Source organism: Panthera tigris, chromosome E2, assembly GCF_018350195.1.
Source record: "Panthera tigris isolate Pti1 chromosome E2, P.tigris_Pti1_mat1.1, whole genome shotgun sequence".
Lineage (NCBI taxonomy): Eukaryota > Metazoa > Chordata > Mammalia > Carnivora > Felidae > Panthera > Panthera tigris.
The window spans coordinates 56,599,756-56,623,885 of NC_056674.1; the positions used below are offsets into that span (position 1 = coordinate 56,599,756).

At 46.1% G+C, this 24,130-nt stretch overlaps 1 protein-coding gene and 1 pseudogene across 5 annotated transcripts in view; both read left to right on the forward strand.

The window, feature by feature from the left end:
* CDH13 (cadherin 13) overlaps nucleotides 1-23,822 on the forward strand; it is a 1,026,978-nt gene extending 1,003,156 nt beyond the window's left edge. For all 5 annotated transcript variants that reach the window (XM_007082828.3, XM_042969568.1, XM_042969569.1 and 2 more), the window contains 3 exons: nucleotides 9,866-10,099; nucleotides 13,176-13,394; nucleotides 23,756-23,822. In XM_007082828.3, the coding sequence (XP_007082890.1) occupies nucleotides 9,866-10,099; nucleotides 13,176-13,394; nucleotides 23,756-23,763 (461 nt within the window). In that variant the 3' untranslated portion in view covers nucleotides 23,764-23,822. The remainder of the gene's footprint in view (nucleotides 1-9,865; nucleotides 10,100-13,175; nucleotides 13,395-23,755) is intronic.
* On the forward strand, nucleotides 14,080-23,822 carry LOC122234231 (annotated as a pseudogene).
* Nucleotides 23,823-24,130: the final 308 nt, after the last annotated feature.

Here is a 24,130-nt window from a genome sequence, read left to right on the forward strand (position 1 = left end):
TTTGCATGGGGCCCCAAAGCCAGTCTAGATGGATTCTGGAATCATGCTTCACAGTGATATTGACCCCGCCCATGGGGAAGAAAGGCACTCTAGTCCCTCCCCATGGATAAAGGTTAGGTTGTAACCCACAGAGCAGTCAAGGATATACAAGGCACTTTTCATAAACTATTATCAATTTTAATGAGTTGCAAATTACCTAACAACACGGTTCCTAAATTATAAGTGAAATGCTTCTGTTTTGCTAAAGCAGAAGCAGCTGCAGTTAAGTGATTGGAAGAATAAAGCCCTTAATCCTACAGATTAATAAGGCATGACCTTTCACGTTGGCAAGCATTTTATCTTTGGAGATGAATATCATCATTTACCTTATGTGGTCCAGATTTTCTGAAAAGGTTAAGGTCGTGCCTTCAGAGTACGCGAACCCTTCTGTTAAAGACTTCAACGAACACAAAATTGCTGGCCTGCCAAAATTGCTGGGGGCGGATAACAACTGTTAAGGAAAACACCAAGGTGGAGAGAGAACATTCTGGAACGCAGTAAGATGGAATCCCTTTGGAGGATGTGCTGACAATGGAGCAAACGGGCAGCAATTAGCACCGGGTAAATCCCTGTGTGATTGTCACTCCTGCTCAGGTAATCACCAGAAAGGTCAAATGTTAGTCTCACTGTCTTATGTGGGCTGAAAACTGTCACAGGCAATTTCTCCTAAGAGCTCTGGAATCCCACAGGGGATGGTCATGGGCAGGCACGGCCTAGCCGGCTGCTGATTTCCAGCTTACGGCCTTTTGCTCCAAATTCTGCTGGGTTGACCCTCCTGCCTCCCTCTTACCTATAACCTCATCTTTATTCCTGAAATTGTACAGGGCTCAGCGTTCCTTGATGGTTACTGAATGGCTCTTCTGCCCTCCGAGAAGATCTAAATTGTGACGCCACACACCAAAGGCAAATATTTTGCTTCAGTAAAGTCCAAGTGGCCTTGCCCCCAGCACCCACACTATGGAGAGAGTTTAAAGAAAACAAAGGGGACGGTGGGGGCGGGGAGGGGGGGGAGATCAGTTCGGGTTCTTCCTCGAGCTCAGCGCATACGAGACAGTTCGAGCCAGGAAGCCCATACTATCTCTAGCATCTAGATTAAGTCTTTCTATGATTATCAGAGTGTCCCGTTCCCCATCTATTTTCATTCTGAAGAACAGGGGAATGGTAGTGTAAAAACAAGCCGAATTATCATTAAATTCGGCCGCATGTTCTCATGACTTAGCGACTCATAGAAAGCGTATTGGAGTCTGCTGGTGAAAAATGCGATGTGGGTTCCCAAGAAGACACAGATATAGAAGCAGGCAGGCCAGCTGTAAGATTAAAATGGAATATACTGGGATAATGATTTTTCATAGGCTAAGATCTATCATGTCTCGACCTGCCTTTTCCCTCATTCCCTGTATAATAGATGTGCTGATAATGCCAGTTGACTCAAAATTGAAATATTGTGCAAAGTACATTTAGATTGATTAAAAGAGAAAAAAAGTGTCATCTGGCTCCATAGGGAAATAACTACCAAATAATACCAGCTTCCAACAGGGGGTGGGGAGACCTGAACTTCAGACAGGTGCCTCGGAGTCGTGGTCTTTCTCTTTTTGTACGTCCACCAAGTTGCAGATTGCATGGGGGGTGTAGTAAGATCCTTTAGATTAATTCTGCTTAAAATATGCTAGTTTGGATAAAATCAAGCCATTAGTTATGATGGCAACCCAATTAAGCCAGTTTAACACCCCTTATCTCAGCTGTTATGGTAATTGAGGAAGAAAAATAAATTGAAGACCCAGCCATCATTCCTCGTTATTTCAAGTACCAGTAAAATATCAATCACGTTGAAAATACTAGCTACAATTTTGTCACTGACAAAATGGCCCGATAAAAAAGCCCGGAGATCTGGTAATAGAGAGACGGAGATCGTGGCCATTTATTGACAGCATGCGCGGTCTGTGGAGAGAGTGGCGGCCCAGTGCTCTGCAACACCTGGAAATAAGCCAGCCCCCCAACCTCGATGGACCACGATTGGTCTGAGACTTAGGCTCCCTCAGCCTCAGTTTCCCTGCCTGCTGGGTTGTTATAAGGACTAGAAATCATGAATGCAAAATTCCTGGCATCTAGTAAACACCTAGCAGATGTTTAAGTCAATGGACTTGGACCGAGTTACCGACTGATTTTCTAACCTTATCATTGCAGAATCACCCATGTCTGAGGCCAGCTAGGAAGTGCCACCTGACGACCACCCTGGTGGTGGTCTGAGCACTTTTCCAGGGAAGGGATGGGCCACAGAGTCCTCCACTCAGAGTAGCGCTCTAAATCAGAAAATTGGCCAAAACATGCCGCCTTCCACATGGGCATCGTACCTCTGCCTTATGGGGAAATTTAAGATTTAAGGGGAGATTCATCTACCCGACAGAAGGACATTTCCATGTTGAGCAGCCAAATCAACTGTCTTAAGCACAATGTTTTCACACATTCATTGGGGAAAAGAAACTGATTTGGGCATTAAAATACTGCCTGCGATGCCCATCTCTGCCAGCGCGGTTCATCCTGCAGAAGCGTCTCTTAGCTGGTTCTCCTCTGTATCCCCATTTCCCACTTTGGGGAATAGCAAAGCCGGCTGCACAGCCCCCACCCCCAGCTGGAACCCATCCCCCTGATGCCCCTCCGCCACCACCCCTAACCCCGCTCCTGGGTCCAGCCCGTGACCCCGCATCCCGACCGCGCCGGCGCCCAGCTGTCTTCCTGCGTCCTCGTGCCTCATTCAAGTCCCCTCCTCCCGTGCCTGCACCATCGTCTGCCTTGATCAAAGCCATTCTCCTGACTTCTTCCCACAAAACAGCCCCACGACTTCCTCCTTCCAGAATAACCGCTCCCTCTCCAAAAGCATTCTCAGTTCCTGCACGCACAAATGCTGTCTCTTCACAAAGCCTTCCGATCTGCCACCAGGCAGTAAGTTATTCCATGCCACAAGCTTCCACGACACCTTATCCTCATGTCTTTCCCATTTTACCGTGCTGTCCCGCATCGGTGTACGTATCCATCCCTGCACACCATTAGCCCCTCCAGAGCCGGCATCCGAGCTGTTGATTTCCACGCAGATCCGGCCAGGCACGCACGGGACAGAGTCCCCGGTAAATGGTTGCTGACTGAATGAATGAAAAGAGGCATTCCTGTTTCACCACAGCCTCCAAATCAACTCTTCCCCTTTTTTCCTTTCCTCTGAAGTTAGCAGAATGGAAACAAACAAACAAAAGACCAAAATGTTGAATTCTTTACCAACCACTCAGACTGCAGACTACTGTCTCCAACTCCAGGCATGTTTAAGGTTGAGTTATGTGAATAATTACCTCAGGTCCACGTGAAGCATTACACGTGGAAACCTGCCATTGTATTTTGCAAACCTATTTTCTGACCGGGTTTTGGGTTGGTTTGCTATTAAATTTTTCAGAGTGTAAAATGGAACTGGCAAGCTCTGCATTAACAGAGCAATTTTTTTAAATGCCTATGGATTTGAAAGCGACGAGATTCTTGGCTTATGGGGCACAGCCCAAAACAGATACGTAAATAGTGACACTGAGAAGCCACCGCAGATACAATATCAGCTGAAGAAAACAATACAAAGGATAATCTTATTTAGAGGAAGCGGGGTTCACTCTCACTTCTAAGCAAAGGCGAGGGTACAGTAGAGCCCTGTTCGTATGAAGAAATAGATGTGGCATTTCTTTGCTCATAGCTGCTTAGTGAGGGTTCAGCAGAAGCCCAGGAACACGGGGGGAACTTAGGCAGAGTAGATGGCCACTCGCACACCTCTTGCCCCTGCAAACAAGCCTCAGAAACCAGCTGGGGTGCCTTCCTTCTCTCAGGAGCCCACATCTGAACTTGGGCTCCTCTTACATTGACCCATCTTCCTGATTTTCCTCCCAAAATTGGGTCCTCAAGCTTCTTGACGCATCATCTGAGGTCTCTCTCCTTGACCCCGGCATGGACTTCCTACCCTCAGCCCCAGTTTCACAGAGCCCATCCAATGCACCCTTTATTTCTCCTCTAGCGGGGATGAGGAAGGACTAGACTATAGACAAGGTCACTACTGCTCTCAGAATAGAAGCAAGATAGAGCTGGAAACCTATGGAAATGTAGCCATATATGCCACATGTACGCAAAGAGCAATTCATCATTAGCTCTTTCCGGTCAACCTAAGTTAACTCAAAAAATCTACTGAGTACCAGGCCGGAGAACAGTCCTGATGCTCAGAGCCCACGGGGCTCAGGAATAAGCTTCCTGCTTTTCTCCCCTGTCTCTCTCTCTCCCTGCATTTTATTCTTCACATAGGCAAACTCACTTTGCACACTATTCCCCATCGAAAATCACTTCCATTCATGAGTCCCAAGGTAGGGGCCATGCTGCATGCCTCTAGACCCAGCTCAGGGACGACGTGAGACCAGGGACTAGAAAAACCTACCACCTCCCATGGGGCACCTGGGTGGCTCAGTCGGTTAAGCGGCCGACTTCGGCTCAGGTCATGATCTCGCGGTCCGTGAGTTCGAGCCCCGCGTCGGGCTCTGTGCTGACAGCTCAGAGCCTGGAGCCTGTTTCAGATTCTGTGTCTCCCTCTCTCTGACCCTCCCCCATTCATGCTCTGTCTCTCTCTGTCTCAAAAATAAATAAACATAAAAAAAATTTTTTTAAAGAAAAACCTACCACCTCCCTGTACTTTGCAGAGCTAGTTCTGAAAGTTCTTGTCCAGATCCCGGTGGTCTGTGTGTATGAAGCCAGCCCGTCCCACTGTGGTGAGACCAGGGACCCTACTCTTCCAAGGGGATGCTCTTGAGGACATACATTTGGAGCACTGCAGCAGGTGAAAAAAGTCCCTTCTATGCCCGTGTTCACAGCGGCATGATTCACATCAGACCAAGAGCGCCAACAACCCAAATGTCCATCAAAACACGGTCTGGCCTTGGAATGCAGTAGCATTCGGCCATAAAAAGGAAGTGATTCCTGCGACAACATGGATGAACTTCAAACCCATGATGCCAAGTGAAAGAGGCCAGACAGGGAAGGCCACTTACTCTACGATTCCATTTATAGAAACGCCCAGAAAACATGAATCTGTAGAGAAAGAAAGAAGGTCAGTGGTTGCCTAGAGCTAGAAGTTAGGTATGAAGAGTTAAGTACAAGTGGGCCCCAGCTTCCTTTTTGGAGTGATGGAAAGTTCTAAAATTAGGTGGTAGGGGTAAGCCCAACCCTGTAAATATACCAAATATCAATTCGTCATAAAAACAAACAAAGGAGTGAGAGAAAAGAAAGTAGAGTTGCCAAAATATTTTTAAACCTCTGTATAACTTTTGAATTTACGTTTCTGTTTCTGATTATTACAATGGACGTAGTTACTATAAAGAAAAAATTTTAAAGTATTATTTTAATGTTAATTACCTGGAGCAAAAATCACTAGGTTTGGTATATTTCTTTCTAATCTTTTTCTAATTATAGATATTTTAATTAGGATTACACTATGTGGGCTTTTTAATGCTTATTTATTTTTGAGAGAGAGGCAGAGAGAGAGGGAGACACAGAATTTGAAGCAGGCTCCAGGCTCTGAGCCGTCAGCACAGAGACCAATGTGGGGTTTGATCTCAGGAACCAAACTGTGAGATCATGACCTGAGCCAAAGTCAGACATGTAATCTACCGAGCCACCCAGGTGCCCCTACACTTTGTTTTTAGTTGTGTCTCTTACCAATAAGATATATAGATATGTAGATGATGTACAGATATGTAGCTATATAAATTATACATACACACACACACACACACACACACACACACACACACATCTGGCGTCTAAATAATGGAATCTATCAGGAAAATCAGTATTTTTTGGCTAAAGTAGAAATCCTATTTGGTCAGGATTCTGAGTAAAACAAAATACTCACGAACAGAGGTATCCCAGACCAGCTGCCTGAACTTACAGCTGTACTTACAAGGTCTGCAATACCTTCTGTGAATGTAGGTGCCTTTCTCTGGAAGCAGGACCATGGCCTTCACCAAACTCCCAAAGGAGGACCCACCTCCCATTCCATTTAAAATCCACTGCCAGGAATGGTCCATCTCTCAGGGGCCTTTCTATCTTCTAACCTATGAAGACGGGAGCCCCGGCAACCACAGGTGATCCCTCCAGAGGATGAATGTCCTCTGATCCTTAAAGCAGCTACCCTGAGAACACGGCCCATGGGCTCCTGGCGGAGGGGGGCTGCAGGGAGGAGGAATCATAGTTCTAGCTCCACATCCTGGGAGTTTTGCTCATATGCAAGCTTTTTCCCTACTGAAATCGAAAATCCACAGGAGAGGATTTCTCAACCATGCTTTGGTGCTGACATTTGGTCCTGCTGAGTAGGCCGCTGGGGACTGACGATGGCCAGTAGAAAGGGATGAGAAGGGGAGAGGGATTTTTGCCGAAACCCAGAAGCTCCCATATTTGCAGGGCTCCTGGAGCTATCTCCTAATGCCTTCTCATCCATTCTACCAAATGATGGCACTTCATCATGATATATTCAGAGTGGAATATATTCATGATATATTCAGAGTGGAAAAAAATATAATGGATTCCTCTGAGATGTTCAGTTATTCAATAAAAAAAAAAGAAAAAGAATTTTCCAATTAAGAAATTCTACCAAAGACAAGCTGACAGTGGAAAGCCAAGCTCAAAGTAATTACACATTTCTTTTTTTTTTTTTAACGTTTATTTATTTTTGAGACAGAGAGAGACAGAGCATGAACAGGGGAGGGGCAGAGACAGAGGGAGACACAGAATCTGAAACAGGCTCCAGGCTCTGAGCAGTCAGCACAGAGCCCGACGCGGGGCTCGAACTCACAGACCGCGAGGTCATGACCTGAGCCGAAGTCAAACACTTAACCAACCGAGCCACCCAGACGCCTCATTTCTTTTGAGTTCTCGATCCAACCAAAGTTGATGGTGTGCCACCATGAGAAGTTGCCATCCTTCTGCTGGTGAATGACGTTTGTGTTTCGACATTAGCAGCTATTTATTGGAACGCTTATTCTAAAACTCTCCCTGGGTGTCGATATATTTACATTTCCACCAGCCCCGCTGAAAAGTCTCTATTGTCACTTCTTGACTCACTGCCCGGCTTCCTCCCAGCTGGTTCTTCCATAGTGGAAGGCTCTCAGAGAGAAGTCATCAGTCCCCTTCTCCTTGCAAAATCCCGTGGCTTCTCTCTACCCCTTATCCTCTGGGGCGTCACGACACATTTCACTGCCGTCCGTTGCCTCCTCTTTTCCAATTTACGTCCCCTCTGTCTTCTGCAAGCCGCCAGCCGCTCGTTAAACTCCGGGGTTTCCTCAACCTTCACCCCTTGGCCATTCTGCCCTGTCACGTCGCGTTGCCTGATGGGCTAGGACTACTTCAAAGCCTCTCTGCTGACAAGTCCTCCATCGCTACCCAGCTCTGGCGTGTCTCCTAAGCTCTGTGCGCCTTTACACGGGTGCACTGAATTTGAGGGGCTGTTCGCCCAATCAGAGCTGAACTCACGTCTCTGCGCTCCCCACTACCTTCCACTTTTCTGCGAGCAGCCTCATCTGAGTGCATGATCACCAAGACAAGACGTTTCTTTCTTTCTTCCTTTTTCAATGCTTACTTATTTACTTCTGGGAGAGAGCATCAGTGGGGGGCCACAGAGAGAGAGGGAGAGGGAGCATCCCAAGCAGGCTCCACGCTGTCGGCACAGCACCCAATGCGAGGCTCAAACTCAACAAACCGTGAGATCGTGACCTGAGCTGAAATCGCGAGTTGGACGCTTAGCCGACTGAGCCACCCAGGCGCCCAAAAAGACGTTTCTTTCTTATTCCAACTTGCCCACATCGTGACATCATGACCACCTATCGCCGGTCTCCCTGCCTCCAACGTCCAACATCTCCTGCCAGTATCACGTGTGTTTCCATAAATCAGAGCAGATGTTCTGCCGTCTCTCTGAAAAACCTCCGGTGACTTCATGTGGTCCGCGGAATCAGTACAAGCAACTCGTCATGAAAGTCAAAGCCCCCTGTCCTGCCAGACACCCCCAGCCTCATCTCCTTGCCGTCTTGCCATGTGCTCTGCACTAGGGTGCGGCCCGTGATGGCACCGGATGACCTTGCGTGTATCCACACAGACCAGCAGGCTTGTAGGAGCTGCTATGTCTCACCTGCCTCCCTGGGTCCCCTGGGAGGCTGTCACCAGACAGCTTGCGATCTCCTTCTGGGTTGATGAGGGATTAGGCTTCCTGCCTGCCCTTGTTAGGGCACAGCTGCAGGCTACAAACTGCTGGGAAGCAGCTTGCAGGTGGCTCCAGGTTGTAGTCACCTGGTCCCTTTGGCTTAACGACACCTGCACAAGGGCCACCTCTGCCTGCTCGCCCTTTTACTGTCTAGCTGATGGCGGAATAACCTGCCTGATTCTAAAAAGGTCTCATCGTTTCCTTACCCGCGGAATCTGTCGGACCGTGCCTTGCCTTGCACGTGATACCTGTACCCTGAGCTCAAATATTCACCACCCTTCGAACCCCCACATGATTCATAACTCGACTTTAATCTTACTGTGCATTTCAAGAAATAAACACAGTAGGAAGTAAAATAAAACTGGGCTTTTTAAGTACAACTGAGGATAGGAAACATTAAACCGAGCCCGACAATTAGGTTAGTAATAGTGCATAAAATTCGAGTACCACATTTGACGGGGGCGCCAAATCCTTTCTGGAATAGGGCAAATCCAAACGCTTACGATGTGTGGCCTGCCAATTTGGATCTAACCCTTCTCACAGAAATTAGGAACTATTAACGAATGGTTTGTCCCAAGACAAAATCTCTAATGCGTAGCTGATTAAAAATAAATTTAGGAAAAAGGAAGTAAAGTCACTCTGAGTCTTACTGAAATGAAACATTCTTTTCTTTGAGTGAAAGACACTATCACCTGGGTGATTAGAATGGCTTTTTAAAAATAATGTTCCCTCCAGTAAAAAACGTGGAAGTCGCGGAAATATTGAAAATGCAAGGCCTTAAAAATAAGACCCAAAGATTATATTACGGTCGCTTCATCTGTCCCAGTAGCCAGCTAGTGACTTTGTTTCTCGTCACTAACCTGACTTTCTAAATCTGTCCTACGCTGGCAGGCCAGCCAGGCCAGCCCCCCAGACCCATTTCACCCACAGAGGAAAACCCCGGATTAGCTCCTTCTCTCTCCAGTCAACTGGCCAGTCAAGGCAGAACTATGCCATACGTGCAAAACACAGCCTCCTCTCATGGGACCTCCGTCCTCCCCTGTCCCAACAGCACATGTGAATACTCGGGTATTTAGATAAAGCTTTCATTTGGTAAGAGACGACAGGTCCCATTTGCTATCTCCGTTCTTTGCCCCTAATTTGTTATTATGGCTAGTGTGCTAAAGAATTGATGTATTTTTATTTTTTTTAATGTTTATTTCTTTTGAAAGAGAGAGAATGTGAATGGGTTAGGGGCAGAGAGAGAGGGAGACACAGAATCCGAAGCAGGCTCCAGGCTCCAAGCCGTCAGCACAGAGCCCGACGCGGGGCTCGAACTCCGGAATGGTGAGATCATGACCATGATGGCTCGACCAACTGAGCCACCCAGGCGCCCCCTGTGCTAAAGAATTTAAATCAGAGGTTTTATATATGAGAAAAGGCTTTTAACCACTCGACTTTATACAAATGCATAAGCTATTGTCTTCAGTCCCGTTCGAAACCTGTTAGCAGGTGGCCAGCACACTGGAGGAAAGCAGGTGACAGAGGTCTCTTGCAGCTATAACACCTTCGCTCTCTGCCCCATAGGCAACCCTCCCGCTACAGGCACCGGGACTTTGCTGATCACTCTGGAGGATGTCAACGACAACGCCCCCTTCATCTACCCCACGGTGGCTGAAGTCTGTGATGACGCCAAAAACCTCAGCGTAGTCATTTTGGGAGCATCAGATAAGGACCTTCACCCAAATACAGACCCTTTCAAATTTGAGATCCACAAACAAGCCGTTCCTGACAAAGTCTGGAAGATCTCCAAGATCAACAGTAAGTCCAGTTACACATTCTGTAGCTGCTCCTTGGGCTTTGAAGCCTGGCTTCCCCAGCCTGCCTCCCTTCCCCAGGCTCTTGCTCCCTCCTACTCACTCCTGGTCTCCAGGGGTTGATTTCAAGTGATTCACACCCTGTCGGTGCTGACAGTTTCCCCACCAGCAGATGAACACAATCTGCACAAATACATATCGGTTTCTTAAAAATGCAAGCATCAGAGTTTTCTCTTCTGTTTCTTTTCTGATCTCTTCTGTACTCTACATGGTGTATTGTATACCCTATACCGTACGCCCTATACCGTAAGTGATTTCATCTCAGATCATGATCTCACAGTCAGTGAGTTCGAGCCCCGTGTCAGGCTCTGTGCTGACAGCTCAGAGCCTGGAGCCTGCTTCAGATTCTGTGTCTCCCTCTCGGTCTGTCTGTCTGTCTGTCTGTCTCTCTCTCTCTGTCTCAAAATATAAATAAACATTAAAAAAATGTAAAGAGTCTCAGCCTCTGACCCTCCATCGTCCACTTTACCCTGCAGACCTCCTCAAAATTAGCTTCGTCTTTGCAACAACCGTGGCTTTCACGTTCCACCGCGATATCACCGCCCAGCCGTCCTGTCCCTCACTTATGACACATGCAAGCCCCGTCCCTTCTACCAGTCTTTCCGTGTGGGAAGGCAGAATTCCGAACTTGGCCCAACATGTCCCATCTGCCTTCCTAAGGCCGCAACACCAGGGTGCTGACCGAGGTACATTCCCTGTATCCACATCACCTCGCCCGCTTCCCTCCCCGGGGCAAATGTGAGCTCACTACCGAGTTCCCCTGGTTGTGCAATGAAGTAAAAAACCAGGATCCACGCATGTGACCCACACTCTGTCTCCAGTAGTGAACTTCTCCTGCAGCTGACCCAGCCAGGGTACCCTCCTCATCCACCAGCCGTAGACTTCTCGAGAGGGATGGGGAATTATGCATTTCATTAACTTTTGGAAATGGACAGTTGCGCATAAAATTTTCTATTAAAACATCTCGGATGCATTGAATGGCCTTATCTCATATCTCATTTTATTAGTGCCTTCCTTTTGTTATTGATTCCATTTGCCTGTTTGTCGATTTTATTGCTTTTTTAAGGAATGAGTTCTGTTACACTGATTATTTTTAATTAAAACAACCTTTCTCTTGTTTGAGGGGCTGGTGCCTCCTTTGCTAGTTTTTGGGGCTGTAGCGGATTTAAATAACCATCACCAGCTCTTTCCAGAAAGTTCCAGCTGGAACTTCTTCGAGTGTCTCGTCCACTCGAGGGAGACGGGAGAATGTTCCTTCCGTTATCCTGCCTCCTCACTGGGGTGACTACGTACATCGGTTATTTCTGCTGCTTCTCCTTCTGGTCAGGATGACACTTCATCTGTTTCTGCTTCCATGTCATTGCTCAGTCTTCCTCATGGTTTTATTTAAGAGATGGAGACTTCTCAGTCCTTTCCCTTGTCCTAGTTTTTTTTTTTTAATACCTAACACTGTTCATGCCCAGAAAGAGGCAGTCAAAAAAAATTGTGTGTGTACATACATATAATATATATGTTACATATATATTATATATAACATACATATAATGTATATAACATACATATATGTTATATATATAATACATATGTTATATGTATGTTACACATTTTTAAATATATGTTACATATATATGTCATATATATGTTATATATAAATGTTATATATGTTATATATATAAATTTTATATATGTTATATATAAATGTTATATATGTTACATATAATATATGTGTTATATATGTTATATTTTATATGTGTTATAATAATATATTTTTATATATATTTTATATATGTTACATATAATATATATGTTATATATATTATATATGTGTGTGTTATATATAATATATATGTGTGTAATATACATATATCCCCAGTCATCTGACTGACTTGAAAAGAGAATAGTCCGAGGCTAAAAACAGTGGCCATGTGGGGTGGCCATTTTTGCATGCCGCCCAAGGCCCGCCTCATAGCACATATTCCCACTAAACAAGGGCCTAAAGTTTAGTCCCTGTGCTAGCCTTATGCTGCGGGCTCCCACCCAAATCCAGAGCTATGGCTGAGGGCTAATAAAGACGTAGACTATAGAACCCCAGGGCAACACATGTGGGTCCTGCCCACATTTAGAGTAAATGGATAGTTTGAGTTTGGGTAGTTTTGGGGTTTTTTTGTTTTGTTTTGGGGGGTTTTTTTGGTCTAAGAATTTGTTTTGATGATTTGAACTTGGATTCTTAAGTAAAAATGCTCTGAGCCGATTATTTCTTTTTTTTTTTTTTTGTCTTTTTTTCTTTGTTCCAGCTCTATTAGAGTAGAGCTGACAAATAAAAATTGTATGTATTTAAGATGCAGGGTGTAATGATGTGAGAGTGGATTTTTACATCAGTTTGTTTAGATGTTGAATGTGATCTTTGCAAAGATGGCTTTATCGGTATCATAAATTTGCAGGGGGCAGTTCGTGGTATGCAGTCAGCTCCACAAAATGGGTCCCTTTGAAACAGAGTATAATAGCACTGAGCCACAGGACTTCTTGGCGGTGGAATGTTCTATGCGACGCTGCCCGACGCTGTGGCCACTCGCGACATGTGGTTGCTGGACACTTGAGATGTGGCTGGCACACCTGAAAAACCAAATCTGGATTTTTATTTGCTATTAATGAATTTAAGTTTAAAAATTTTTTTTTAATGTTTATTCATTTTTGAGAGAGATGGAGAGACAGAACGTTAGTAGGGGAGGGACAGAGAGCGAAGGAGACACAGAATCCGAAGCAGGCCCCAGGCGCTGAGGTGTCAGCACAGAGCCCAATGCGGGGCTCGAACCCACAGACCGTGAGATCATGACCTCAGCTGAAGTTGGACGCTTAACCGACTGAGCCACCCAGGTGCCCAAATGAATTTAAGTTTAAACACTCCCAGGGTTATAAACCAACATGCAATGCCTGTTTGGTGTGGTTTTAGTCACCAAAACCTGACTCTTTTATTCGGGGAAGTCTAACCCTCTCTCACAAAGGTCCTCTGGTCCCCACAGATACGCACGCCCTGGTAAGCCTCCTCCAAAACCTGAACAAAGCCAACTACCACCTGCCCATCATGGTGACTGACTCAGGGAAACCGCCCATGACGAACGTCACAGACCTCAGGATACAAGTATGCTCCTGCAAGAACTCCAAAGTGGACTGCAACGCGGCGGGGGCCCTGCACTTCAGCGCGACCTCGGTCCTGCTCGCCTCTCTCTTCAGTTTGGCTTGTAAGTAGCCCGAATCCAGGGCGCACACAAGTACGAAAACGTAACTTCCCCAAAGCCACTGCTTCCCGTATATCTGTCAGCATGATTCATCCCAGAGGAAGCATTCGTTCTTGGTTTATGTCCATATAATAGAAAGTATTACATGTAAAAGTGTTCCAGCCACTCCAAGGAAATGTGTGAAGACGCTCAGTGTAACCCACAGACCGGGTGATGGGAAAAACTTCCTGCCAGTGCCACTGAACTTGGGCTGATAAGAATGCGCCGCGTTAGGTCTTTGGTCCGGCAGGGCCTCATCCCTCTCTGCAGTGTGCCGAATTATCTTTTGCAAGGTTAAAGTAGGTATCGTGCCTTTTTAAGAGCAGTCATGAGAATTCATGGATGGAGCCTGGGCCGTAGGAAAGTAGAGAAATGCATATTGCACGCATATTTTCACTGACTGGTGGTAATCTCTGCACTATAATGATGTATTATTTTAAACAAATGAATTGTTTGGCCAAGTAATATAAATGTGAGCATTAAATGAATAGATGCATGTATCAAATATTTCCTTTGCATGGAACACTCTCCAACATAAACCTTAGCAATCATTCACATACAGGTAATGCCATTCAGATCCACTTGGGCTCTGGTATTTATATTTGGAGGAAGTTATCAGGTGGTTGTGAATTAGGAACTTGAGAAATTGATGATTAGGAAAAAAAGCCCCAGAAGTTACTACATCCTGGTGACAGTGGTAAGTGGGGTCAACAGGAAGTTACACATTCCAACATCAGACATTTACTCTGTATAAAGCTCTGTGCTGAGCCAGCATCCTGGAGGCAGAACCAAGGAGAACATCTTACAATGAGAAGTGTCTCATTGGATAGATGGATGGATGGATGGATGGACAGACAGATGGATATATGGATGGATATATGGATGGATGGATGGACATATGGGTGGATGGATGGATGGATGGATATATGGATGGATATATGGATGGATGGATGGATGGACATGTGGATGGATGGATGGAAAGAAGGAAGGAAAGAAGGAAGGAAGGAAGGAAGGAAGGAAGGAAGGAAGGAAGGAAGGAAGGAAGAAAATATATTCTCTTTCTTTTCTTCTTTTTTCTTTTCTTCTTTCTTCTTCCTTTTTATTCAAGAAATAAAGTATTACAGGTAAAGGTGAAATCCCCTTTTTTTCTCCCCAGTTTCGTTTCCTATTCTCTCTCCCCAGAGAAAATACTATCTTGACTTAGAGTGTGTCCAGATGTTAGTTTATACATTTACTACACACACACACACACACACACACACACACATACACACACACACACACATACCCCACTTATAGTTCTATTTTGTGCAGTTTGTAAAACCTTATGTAATTCATATTATACTGAGCACAATGTTCTGTGACTTGCCTTTGTTCCTCCCCACATTACCTTTCCAAGATCCATCTACGTTAGTCTCGTTTGGGGGTTGGCACACTTTTACCACAAAGGGCTGGGCGGCAAATGTTTTGGGCTCTGTGGACCACATCAGATCTTTGTCACTTACTCTTTTGTTGTTGTTATTTTGTTTTTTACCGCTTTTTAAAAGAGTGAAAAACATTTTTTAGAGCGTATTTATTTTGAGAGACAGAGCATCCCAGAAGGGGCAGAGAGAGAGAGCACGTGCACACATCGGAGGTGCAGAGAGAGGCAGAGAAGGAAAATCCCAAGCAGGCTCCAAGTATCCACGCAGAGCCCAACATGGGGCTCAAACCCACAAGCCACGAGATCGTGACCGCGGCCGAAACCAAGAGTCCACTGCTTAACCAACTGAGCCGGCCAGGCACAACAAAAGTTTGAGACACAGTCTTAGCTCAAGAGCCACGCAAACACACTGTGGCCCAACGGCCATAGTCACCCCTGCCCTAGTGCATTCATTCCAACTGCTAGACAGGATCCGTCGGATGAATCCTGTGGAGTGTACTCCTCGATCAGCAGACACGCGATGATTGTTTACAGTGCCCTTCGACGATCGATGCTATTGAAGTAATCTGGAATCTGTTTTCCACCAGCTCTTCAAGGGAGTGCTAGACAGACGGCAAGCCCCGCGCTGGGTCTGGTTTCGAGGCAGAATTGGAACTCACATCTAGCAGAGCCTGGATAAACTAGCAAGGAGTAGTTCTCATGTGATCGTAAAGAAAAAAGTGTTGTGTGGATGCATGTGGGTGTGTACACAGAGAGGAGAGAAAATAATTGAGTGGCCACTCACACACATCACCCGCCATAAACCCAGTTACACGATAGCAAAGCCTGACTCTCGATGACGTTGCTTTGAAGAACCAAGGCACATGGCAGGATGCTGTTCACTCATCAGCTACTCTAGACTGCCAGGGGGGTTTTAAAATGGAGACTTCCGGGGTGCCTGGGGGGCTCAATTGGTTAAGTGTCCGACTTCGGCTCAGGTCATGATCTCACGGTTCGTGAGTTTGAGCCCCGTGTCGGGCTCTGTGCTGACAGCTCCGAGCCTGGAGCCTGCTTTGGATTCCGTGCCTCTCCCTGACTTATGCTCTGTCTCTCTCTCAAAAATAAAATAAATGTTTAAAAAAATGTTTTGGAGCAATCCTAAAATTTGTATGGAACCACAAAAGACCCCGAATAGCCAAAGTAACATTGAAGAAGACCAAAGCGGGAGGCATCACAATCCCAGACTTTAGCCTCAACTACAAAGCTGTAACCATCAAGACAGCATGATATTGGCACAACAACAGATACATAGACCAATGGAATAGAATAGAAACCCCGGAACTAGACCCACAAGAGTATGGCCAACTAATCTTTGACAAAGCAGGAAAGAATATCCAGTGGAAAAAAGACGATCTCTTTAACAAGTGGTGCTGGGAGAGCTGAACAGCAACATGAACAAGAATGAAACTAGACCACTTTCTCACACCATTCACAAAAATAAACTCAAAATGGATGAAGGACCTGAATGTGAGACAGGAAACCATCAAAACCCTAGAGGAGAAAGCAGGAAAAAACATCTCTGACCTCAGTCTCAGCAATTTCTTACTTGACACATCTCCAAAGACAAGGGAATTAAAAGCAAAAATGAACTACTGGGACCTCATGAAGATAAAAAGCTTCTGCACTGCAAAGGAAGCAATCAACAAAACTAAAAGGCAACCCACGGAATGGGAAAAGATATTTGCAAATGACATATCGGACAAAGGGCTAGTATCCAAAATCCATAAAGAACTCACCAAACTCCACAGCCAAAAAACAAATAACCCAGTGAAGAAATGGGCAGAAAACATCAATAGACACTTCTCTAAAGAAGACATCCGGATGGCCAACAGGCACATGAAAAGATGCTCAACGTCGCTCCTCATCAGGGAAATACAAATCAAAACCACACTCAGATATCACCTCACGCCAGTCAGAGTGGCCAAAATGAACAAATCAGGAGACTATAGATGCTGGCGAGGCTGTGTAGAAGCGGGAACCCTCTTGCACTGTTGGTGGGAATGCAAATTGGTGCAGCCGCTCTGGAAAACAGTGTGGAGGTTCCTCAGAAAATTAAAACTAGATCTACCCTATGACCCAGCAATAGCACTGCTAGGAATTTACCCAAGGGATACAGGAGTGCTGAGGCATAGGGGCACTTGGACCCCAATGTTTAGAGCAGCACTTTCAACAATAGCCAAATATGGAAAGAGCCTAAGTGTCCATCAACTGATGAATGGATAAAGAAATTGTGGTTTATATACACAATGGAATACTACGTGGCAATGAGAAAGAATGCAATCTGGCCTTTTGTACCACGTGGATGGAACTGGAGAGTGTGATGCTAAGTGAAATAAGCCATACAGAGAAAGACAGATACCATATGTTTTCACTCTTATGTGGATCCTGAGGAACTTAACAGAAGACCATGGGGTTAGGGGAAGGGGGAAAAAAAGGGGGGGGAGGAATCCCGACATTGTGCAGACAGAGTGTGTGGGAATTGTCCAGCTACCCGATGCTGTTGGAGGGGGGGACTCAACCTTCTGGGGCCCCAGGAACTCTGACAGGCGCCTTATTCCAGCCACCGCCGCTGCCTGCTGCAGTGAAGGGGCAGCTCCGAGTGTGGACCAAACACGAGAGCCAGCTGATAGCACATCATCCTGAAAGACGAGGAATCGCTTAGGTGAGTTGTGAGGCCGGCACCTATATTCGGATGCTGTGTGTGCAGCTGGGTTTGTTGTTGGGAATGGGGGGTCAGATGCGGGAACTTTGGGGGGTTCGTACTCTGGTGACAATGGAGTATGACAATGACAACGATGAGAGCCACGTGCAGTGAGCCATTTACGCTCTGGAAAACCCGCTGCCTTCTCATGAACGGCCGCTTGTGAAAGACGAGGCGAGGAGGGCACTCTGCCGTGGGGCACAGATCACACGTGCAGGTGCCCTCCGATCTGAGGACGGCGTCACAGTCAGTCAGGAGGTGGCGGTCATCACCACCAAGGGGAAGCAGCCTGCACGGCTATGCATCAGTGGCCGCAGCAGGGATCTCCGCCCGTGACTGTGACACGGCAGCCAAGATCGACAGAGTCATCATGGAGAGAGACACCGGCCCTTAGAAGTGGGGTTTAGGTCCAACGGCAGGTCAGAAGAGCCTGATGGTCAAACAGGGCCTTCTGGGTAAGCACGGCAGGCCCACGGGGAGCACGCCTGCCACCTGGAAGCGGGACCACATGGACCACAGTGAGTCCGCAGAGAGAGGTGTGGGGCAAAACAGTAAAAGCCCCACGCGGAGGGCCGCCTGGGTGGCTCAGCCGGTTAAGCGTCTGACTCTTGGTTTCCTCTCAGGTCATGATCTCACGGCTCGTGGGTTCAAGCCCCATGTCGGGCTCTGTGCTGATAGAACCTCCTTGGGATTCTCTCTCTCCCTCTCTTTCTGCCCTTCCCCAGTTCATTCTCTTTCTCTCTCTCTCTAAAAATAGATAAATTTTTTTAAAGCCCCACAAGGAATGGCCAAAGTGGGGAAAGGCCCAAAGCAGACGGGAGAGAGTAAAAGCGACCTCTCTGCATCTGGTCAGGAAGGAAAAGAAGAGTAAGGATAGGAAAGCCCAAGTGGCTCTGGAGAGTGTGGGCGATCCGCCACTTTAAGCACTGTGTCCAGTTGGGAGGAGAAATTAAAGCCTTATTGAGAAAACAGAATCGCTTTTTCGTTCTGAACAGGATGGAACCCAGGTCCCAGAAAGGGTGGGGAGTTCTGGTACATGTTAGCTGTGACCCGAGAACTCAGTGATGTCACCTGCTGTGGTCATCCCATCCCGTCCTGTTTTAAGGCTCTAAGGGTGAGGGAGGCGGGTTTGATGCCATTGGCTTCTCTGCTTGGGAGAGTTGGGAACGTTCTTTCAGACTCAGCACAGCCCAGGAAATATCCGCAGCTGTTTCCTGATGGCTGTTTTAACATCATAGCTCGCCCCTGGTTTGCAAGAACCCGCTTACAAAGCGTCTGGGGGCTCCTGGGTGGCCCAGTCGGTTAAACGTCTGACTTCGGCCCAGGGCGTGATCTCATGATCTGTGAGTTCAAGCCTCACGTCGGGCTCTGTGCTGACAGCTCAGAGCCTGGAGCCTGCCTTGGGTTCTGTGTCTCCCTCTCTCTCTCTGTACCTCCTTTGCTCGCACTCTCAGAAATGAACATTAAAAAAAACTTTTCTTAAAAAACATAAAATGGAGACTTCCTACCTGTGCTTGTTGAAATACACATTCCCAGGCCCATCCAGCCTGTGGAACCCACATCCAAGGTGACAGTGGCCTCCACACAGACCTAGTGTTTGCATATATTTATACAATATTTTTAATACTAAATGCACGTGCCTGCTACTCCCAATCCATATATAAAAATCAGTACAACTTAACCTATTTGTGTAGATTAAAAGGAATATAAATAATGGGGCAGTACTTTCTTCTTATCAACAAGGAATTTTCCTGGGCCCCCTACTTTAGAAACTCAAGGCCTACAGAGGCCATTGGTGAGCAGGTCCCCAAAGATTGCCCACTTTTCTCTCAGCTGACCGCTAGGATCACAACAACTCCAAGGCAGAATTGCCAGGTAACTCCTAAGGAACTCACGTTCATTTTTTTAAATTTTTTTTGAATGTTTATTTATTTTTGAGAGAGAGACAGACTGCAAGCAGGGGAAGGGCAGAGAGAGAGGGAGACACGGAATCCGAAGCAGGCTCCAGGCTCCGAGCTGTCAGCACAGAGCCCGAGGTGGGGCTCGAATCCATGAACTGTGACATCGTGACCTGAGCCGAAGTCGGACACTCAACCAACGGAGCCACCCAGGTGCCCCAGAACTCATGTTCATTTTGTACCCAAAACAGTGTCATCGAGAAAAGACAGATGCATGCGTACTATGAAATGTCAGGTGTGCTGTTTGTTCTCACAAAAAGAGCCGTCCTACCTCGCAGCACGCAGCCTCCCCACTGTCGGTGAGGCCCCTGGAGGTCACGTCAAAATCATCCTCAGAAGGGACCTCTGAATCTTTCTCCACAGCTAGAAAGGTACTCGGTTAGCCCTCTGATGTTTTGCACAACCCGGGTAGTATCAGCCCAAAAAAGAGTCAAGAACAGGTATTAACCCTCACCTGCTTGACTTCAGAAAGAATCTCCGTCTGTCCCTATATTAAAGGCATAAGGTTATTTAATACTGTTCACTTAATTAGAGCCTGCCAAATATAATGGTTCTTGTGGTATTATATACCTAGCCGGAGAGGTTCTTCCTGACAAGGACTTTGCTAATAAGATGTCTGAGGAGCTGGGTTAGAGCTAGCAGGAATAAGTAACCGTGGGGCGTGCCACTCTTTCGTAAGAGCAGAACTCAAAGTGGCCAACCCACCTGTGTAGCTATTAACATGATACTGACAAGAGACTGCACAGAAATGGGCCTAAAACACTAAGTTAGGTGGAGGTGGTGGGGGGGGGGGGTTGTCTACAAGCACTCAACTAGATTATAAAGTGCAAGGGTAATAACTTCCTGCCTCAGCCATAGTCCTTGAAAGAATTTCGGGATCTGGTAGACTCTGCTTGATGTTTCTTTGAATCAGGAGTCGGCAAACTACTGTCCAAGGGTCAAACGTGGCCCAGTTCCTGTTTTTGTAAATAAAGTTTTATTGGAACACAGCCATAGCCGTTCACTTACACGTCGCCTGCCTGCTGCTACAACACGGCAGAGTTGGGCAGGTGCCACAGAGGCTGTGTGGCCTGCAGAGTGGAGATATTTACCATCTGGCCCCTTACAGGAAAAGTGTGCGAACACCTCCATTACAGCATTGCTCATAAAACTGCAGTGAGCTCAGCATACAACGTGGCGGGGGATATTTTTTTTTCTCCTCTCCTCAAATGATATTCGGATCCAGGTAGACTAGCATTAACCAAACATCCTGATGTTCCGTGGCTTTTTTGTCTCCTTCCTTGGCCTAGAGATTTTATAGATGAGAAGGTGCTCTGAAAGTTCCCCGGGTCAGTAAGCAGTGAGGCCAGCTTCCACCATTAGACCGCCTCCTCATGGAAGAAAAGTAATGAAAACATTTCACCTTCTTATGATACCATAGAAGGCTTTATCGCAACGAGAAGTGAACCGAGAGGTCTGCACTTTCGTCTTTGACAGCTAAAACTGAAGGAAAAAAAAACTAATGACGTGGAAAGTAGTAAAAAATGTAAATGAAATTAATTTTACTGCCATTCTTGTTGTTGAAGGTATCTGTTGATGGTCCCGAAGAGATGCTTAAATGCTCCCCCTAGGACCCTCCCGATGAGGCAAGCTCGCGTCTCTACTAGCCTATGTCTGGGGGGCGGTTCGCAGGGCTCTGTGTCGTGTGCCACAGGCAACTCCAGGGAAGCATATCATCCTCAAAGCCTCTTGAACATTGTTTTAGGCTTAATTAATCAGCAATAGCAAGAACATAAAAAGACAGTTCAGGTGAACCGTATTAGCAAGTACCAAAATGAAATGTCTCTTCTTTGGCAAGGAGGGGGAATTGAACTGTAATCTCGATCACAGTGAAGAAGTTGAAAGACGTGACCAAGATGAGCAAAACGGCCACTGACAATACTTTTCATTCTAATGCTTTGTGTTAAGGTGTTCCTTGGATTCTATAAAATTCACCCATTTTAAGGGTACAGTTGGATGAGTTTTGGTGTAGCCACACCAACAACCAAGGTCCGGCTGGCTTCTTTATGCCCTTTGTTCTTGATCCCCTCCCCTGAATCCAGACCCCCATTGATCTGCCTTCTCTGAGTGCTTTCTTGCCTTTTCTGGAATTTTCTATAAGTGGAATCGTACAGTCCGTGTCGTTGAGTGCATCAATATTTTGTTCCTTTTTATGGTGACATGTGTTATGGGCAGAGACAGGGCCTGGGGAAACACCAAACCCAGATGAAGCAGGCTGTCCTCTGCCCCCAGGTGGTTCTGAGTCATCTTTGCAGAGGATCTGTGGTCCCTCAAAGCGGTGGGCTCCATGGACAGTGACAGTGGACCTCCTAGGGCTTCTAAGTGCCACCCACAAACAAAGCCAAGAGCTTCACATAAATTGTGTAGACTATCTCATGTAATCAAGTGAACAGTCCTCAGAGGTAGGACCCTTCATGTGACATTCTAAATTCATTTGAACCGTGAGTGAAGACTTGTTTAATTAAGTGAGGTTTAAAAAAAAAAAAACAAAACAAAACATTTAATGTTTGTTTATTTTTGAGACAGAGACAGAGAGCAAGCGGGGAAGGGGCAGAAAGAGAGGGAGACAGAATCCGAAGCAGGCTCCAGGCTCTGAGCTGTCAGCACAGACCCCAATGCGGGGCTTGAACTCACGAACCGTGAGATCATGACCTGAGCTGAAGTCAGACGCTTCACTGACTGAGTCACCCAGGTGTTCCTAGTGGGTTTTATTCAGCCACATTTTTTTGGTCCTCAATGACCAAAATTATTTTAAGCCATGGTACCACACTGGAAAATATTTTTAAATAAAATTCAGGATGCCATTTAATCTGTTCCTTTCGAGTCTTTCTTCAAACGTGGGTGAATCTGCAAATACCATTTGCTACAGCCTGAGTAACTGGAGTTTAAGATAATGGTGGCAAGGACAGTGAAAGAGCCAGCCAAAAAGGGAAATTAAATGAGTTTGGGAGATGCCTAACTGCAAAGAAACTCACCCGTCAAACAATGTAAATATCCTGGGTGTAGGAAGTAACATCCAAAAACTGCGCCCGAATTAGTGTTATTAAAACAGCCTTAACTTTCTCGGGATCGTCTTGCTTATATTTGAGTCACATTACAAAGACTTTTATCTGGTTGTAGAGAAGCTGTTTTAAATTTTCCAAGCAGATAAATGATAGGATTAGCCTCTGAAAGCAACGGGGTACAGAATTAGGTGTGTTTTATACCCCAATCAGCTCCTCGGCACGTTTTGAATGAAAGGGCCCAAGCTTTATGGAATTAACCTATTATATTCTAGCTATCGGTTCATTCCAGCAGGAACTACACTTCTATCGTAGGTTGACCTTTACACATTTTTATTTCTTTGATTATATCACGAGTTTTAGCGGTACCATTCCCCTGTACAAACCCAAGATATTATAATAATAATAAAGCAAAAACAGCAGAGAACCAAGCTCGTGTTATTATCAGGCAGAGGGGAGACCCAGGCTGGTCTACATCTTAGAGAATAACCACAGTTTTGGTGACAACGGTACTCTCGGATGAGACAGTCCAGGCCGTGAAGCTGGAGGAAGGGGTCATGAGCCAAATACAGGGGGGCTTCTGGAAGCTGGAAAGGGCAAGGAAGTGGCTTCTCTGCTGGAGCCCCCAAAAGGAACACGGCTTGGCCAACACCTTGACTCTAGCCCTCTAAGACGCATTTTGGACTTCCGACTTCCAGGACTGTAAGAGACTAAGTTTTGGTATTTCGAGCCACTAAGCTCTAAGCACTAAGTGGTCTTTTGTTACCACAGCCACAGGAGTCATACGCCGTGTCTGCAGAACCACTAACAGCTCTCTCACTCTTCTCTGTGACCAAGGATGTCTTGTCCCTAAGACATCCAGGTTCTGGGCTAAGGCGCAAGGGACAGGGCTCAACGTCGCAGAGATAGTCACCGCTGGTCAGTCTGAGATGAAGGGCTTGGCATTGGCGTTTTCAGACAGATCTTGCTTTTTAAGACATAAACCACCAGAGCTATCCCTTCTCTCTTGGAATATTAAACCTAAGAAAAAAGTTCCCCAAGGCAGTGCCGTGTTTATGAATGTGTTTATCACCTCTTATCAGCCATTTATCTCACATTTAGCTAAAACGTTTTCAATCAAGTTGCGATATTCCTTGACTTCTCTCTGAATCTTTTCCATTCAGGTCTGTGAGAACTCCTGACATCCGAAGCTTGACTACCACGTTTCCATAGCAACGGGAAAAAGAAAAAGAAAAAGAGAAAAAACAACCATCCAAATCTGAAGATCGCAGTTTACGGCTCTCGAACTTCACAACTAGGCCTCAATTGTTCCAGATTTTTGTTTTCTTTGCGATACCACCGGGTCTGTTCTTCACCATTCTGGCAGAATCTTCCTTTCTCCTTTAATTAGCAGAATCTTCTGAATTTCCCTGAACGTTGAAAGATCATGGCGTATAACTTGACCTTCTGGGAGCAGGGAGCAGGAACAATGACTACTTTTTCTGATGTGTTGCCATGTTGCTAGTCAGCTTTCCACACATACAGCTTCGTCTGTGGGT